This window comes from Sapajus apella, unplaced genomic scaffold, assembly GCF_009761245.1.
Source record: "Sapajus apella isolate SASKATOON/1434 unplaced genomic scaffold, GSC_monkey_1.0 scaffold18, whole genome shotgun sequence".
Classification (NCBI taxonomy): Eukaryota; Metazoa; Chordata; class Mammalia; order Primates; family Cebidae; genus Sapajus; species Sapajus apella.
In genome coordinates, this window is record NW_022436958.1 from 15,243,733 (window position 1) to 15,246,754 (window position 3,022).

The following is a 3,022-nucleotide window of genomic DNA, read 5'->3' on the forward strand; positions in this document are numbered from 1 at the left end:
TGTGTGTGTGTGTGTGTGTGTGTGTGTGTGTGTGTGTGTGTGCGTATGTGTGTATTTGTAATTAATTTGGATTTGGGATCTGGATTAAGAAGGTCTTCCCTAGGCTAGTGGTCCATGCCTGTGACCCAAGCATTTTGGGAGGCTGAGCTAGCAGGATCACTTGAGCACAGAAGTTTGAGAACAGCCTGGGCAATGGAGTGAGATCCTGTCTCCAAAAGCAAACAAACAAAAAGAAGGGCTTTGCCTCCTGAAAAAGATAAATATTCCTATATTTTATGTTCTATAATAAAGTTTTTCCTTTTTGTTTAGCACATTTTGGTCTTTATATGCAGGTAAAATGTGTTTAGGTACTCTGTGTAAAGTAGGAGTATAGCTTCGTTTCTTACAAATGTGAAACTTGTTACTCTGACATAATTTAGTAAATAACTCATCCACCCATCGCTGATCTGACCTGCCTGCCATTCTCCTGTAATTCAGTGGATGTTCCTTCTACAAAGAGTATCTTTTAAATACAATAGACAGGCCTATGTGGTGGCTCAGGCCTGTAATTTCAGCACTTTGGGAGGCTGAGGCCAGTGGATCACCTGAGGGAGGTCAGGAGTTTGACCAGCCTGGCCAACATGGTGAAACCCTGTCTCTACTAATAATACAAAAAATCAGCCAGGTGTGGTGGTATGTGCCTGTAATCCCAGCTACTTAGGAGGCTGAGGCAGGAGAATCACTTGAGCCCAGGAGGTGAAGGTTGCAGTAAGCCAAGATCATACCACAGCACTCCAGGCCGGGCGACAGAGTGAGTGAGACTCTGTCTCAGCAATAAATAAATCAACAGAATTTCCCATAGGATAGATTGGAAAACCAAAGGAAAAAAATATAAAAGTCCCTTACGCTGCTTCATGCAGCAATGAAACTACAGACTCTTCAGCTTGAGAATCGACCTCTGAATTCTGGGAGTCTTGTTCATGTATTCTTATATTTTCCTGTGAGAATGAAGTGTCTTTGAATTTCCAGCCAAATCAAAGGAGAGTAACATCTTTGTTCTTTTGCCTCCTTCCCCACAACAGGAAATGTCATGACCTTGAAGTTTCTAAGTGATGCTTCAGTGACAGCTGGAGGTTTCCAAATCAAATACGTTGCAGTGGATCCTGTATCCAAATCCAGTCAAGGAAAAAATACAAGTACTACTTCTACTGGAAATAAAAACTTTTTAACTGGAAGATTTAGTCACTTATAAAAAAAAGAAAAATAATGATAAAAAATAGAGTGTTTATGTCTGAATCTTTTGGAACTCCTTTGATCTCACTGTTATTATTGTTAACATTTATTTATTATTTTTCTAAATGTGAAAGTGATACATAATTTGGGGAAAATTGGAAAATACGGGAAACTTTAAAAGAGAAAATGAAACCTCTCATAATCCCTCTGCATAGAAATAACAAGCATTAACATTTTTCTATTTTTTCTTTCAGTCATTTTTCCATTTGTGGTATATGTATATATGTGCCTAATGTATTTTTATTTGAAATTTTGGAATCCTACTCTATGCACAGTTTGATATCATACTTTTCACATCTTGGACTTCATAAACATTTTCTAAAATCATTGTATATTCTACAAAAACATGATTTTAAATAGCTGTAAAATATTCTATGATATGAATTTTCATATATTATTTAAGTCTGTCTCTATTGATGGAATTTCAGGTTGTTTTCATAAATATTGTTGCAATAAATATCCTTGAACACACATATTTATGCACCTCCCTAATTATTTAAGACAGGGACCTGGAAATAGAATTACTGAATCAAGGGTTAATTAAAACAAAATTTTCTGATTTGATAGTCAAAAAATGAGGCCTCATTGTAGTTTGAATTTGCATTTCTTTATTCATGAGATTGATGGTTACATAATTTTTTGTTAACACTATTTCTTTTGTGAATTATTTTTCCATGGCTTTTTGAGCTATTTTTAAAAACTGGTATAATCTTCTCTATTGATTTGTAAGAAATTATTATATATGTCCATGTTTGTCACATAAGTTGCAATTTAATTTTTAGCTTGTAGTTTGTCATTTACTTTCACAGTTTTTTTAAATATATCAAATGTTAAAATGTATTTGCTATTATACTTGTTGATTTTGCTGAGGTCTCTGTTCTCATATTTATGTTTAGGACTATCAAAAGACAAAATTACAACAAATTTAGTTTAGAGATCTTAATTGGCTTTTATTTGCAAATTTAGAATTAGGCAACACCTCATTTTTTTTTTTTTTTTTTTTTAAATACAGGGTTTCACCATGTTGGTCAGGCTGGTCTTGAACTCCCGACCTTAGGTGATCCGCCCCCGTTGGCCTCCAAAGTGCTTGGATTACAGGCGTGAGCCACTATGCCCGGCCGGCAACACCTCATTTTTATAATAGAATGAGCGTTCTGATGAGCTGAGCAGGGGAGGTTCGTTTTATTGACATAAAAGGGCTGAGGAGAATAGAAACAGAAAACAAAAAGCAGGCTGGTTGTTTCGAAGTTACTTTTCTTATAAAGTTTAAAGCAGAGGCAACTTCCTTATCGTGCCAATTAAAACCGGTCTGTTTGAGAGTTTGGCTATTATCTATCTGTGTCTCTTGGTTTCTTGGAAGGTAAGATAAACAACTAATTTGGGGTTGCTGCCGTGAAACTTTAGCATGAGTGACTCCATTTTGGTTTGCTATGTTGGGCCTGGTGCAGAAGCTAAGTCCAAACCAATGAACTCCTACAACTTTTATTTAAGAGGATAAAAATTCCCATTATAAGATATGACATGTATTCATCTGTATTTTATTTTTTTTGTCACTTCACCTTTTTAGGGAGAAAAACACAGTTGTTACTCTGTATATGAGGGGTGTTGCGGCTCAGATGATACACCAAAGTATGACACTTTGGGATGCTGAGTACTTTGAACTAAAGGAGATTGGAAGGCTTCAGAAGCAAGCTCTCTGTAACCTTCTCCTTCCCTCTTCCCTCTTGCCCCTCTTCCTCTTCCAAAGCAA

General features: G+C 36.1%; 1 protein-coding gene across 1 annotated transcript in view; it reads left to right on the forward strand.

The window, feature by feature from the left end:
• The window catches only part of TNFAIP6 (TNF alpha induced protein 6), a 22,001-nt gene extending 19,892 nt beyond the window's left edge, over positions 1-2,109 (forward strand). The window contains exon 6 of the mRNA XM_032286353.1: positions 1,062-2,109. Within this exon, the coding sequence (XP_032142244.1) occupies positions 1,062-1,231 (170 nt within the window). The 3' untranslated portion in view covers positions 1,232-2,109. The remainder of the gene's footprint in view (positions 1-1,061) is intronic.
• The last annotated feature ends 913 nt before the right edge of the window (positions 2,110-3,022 follow it).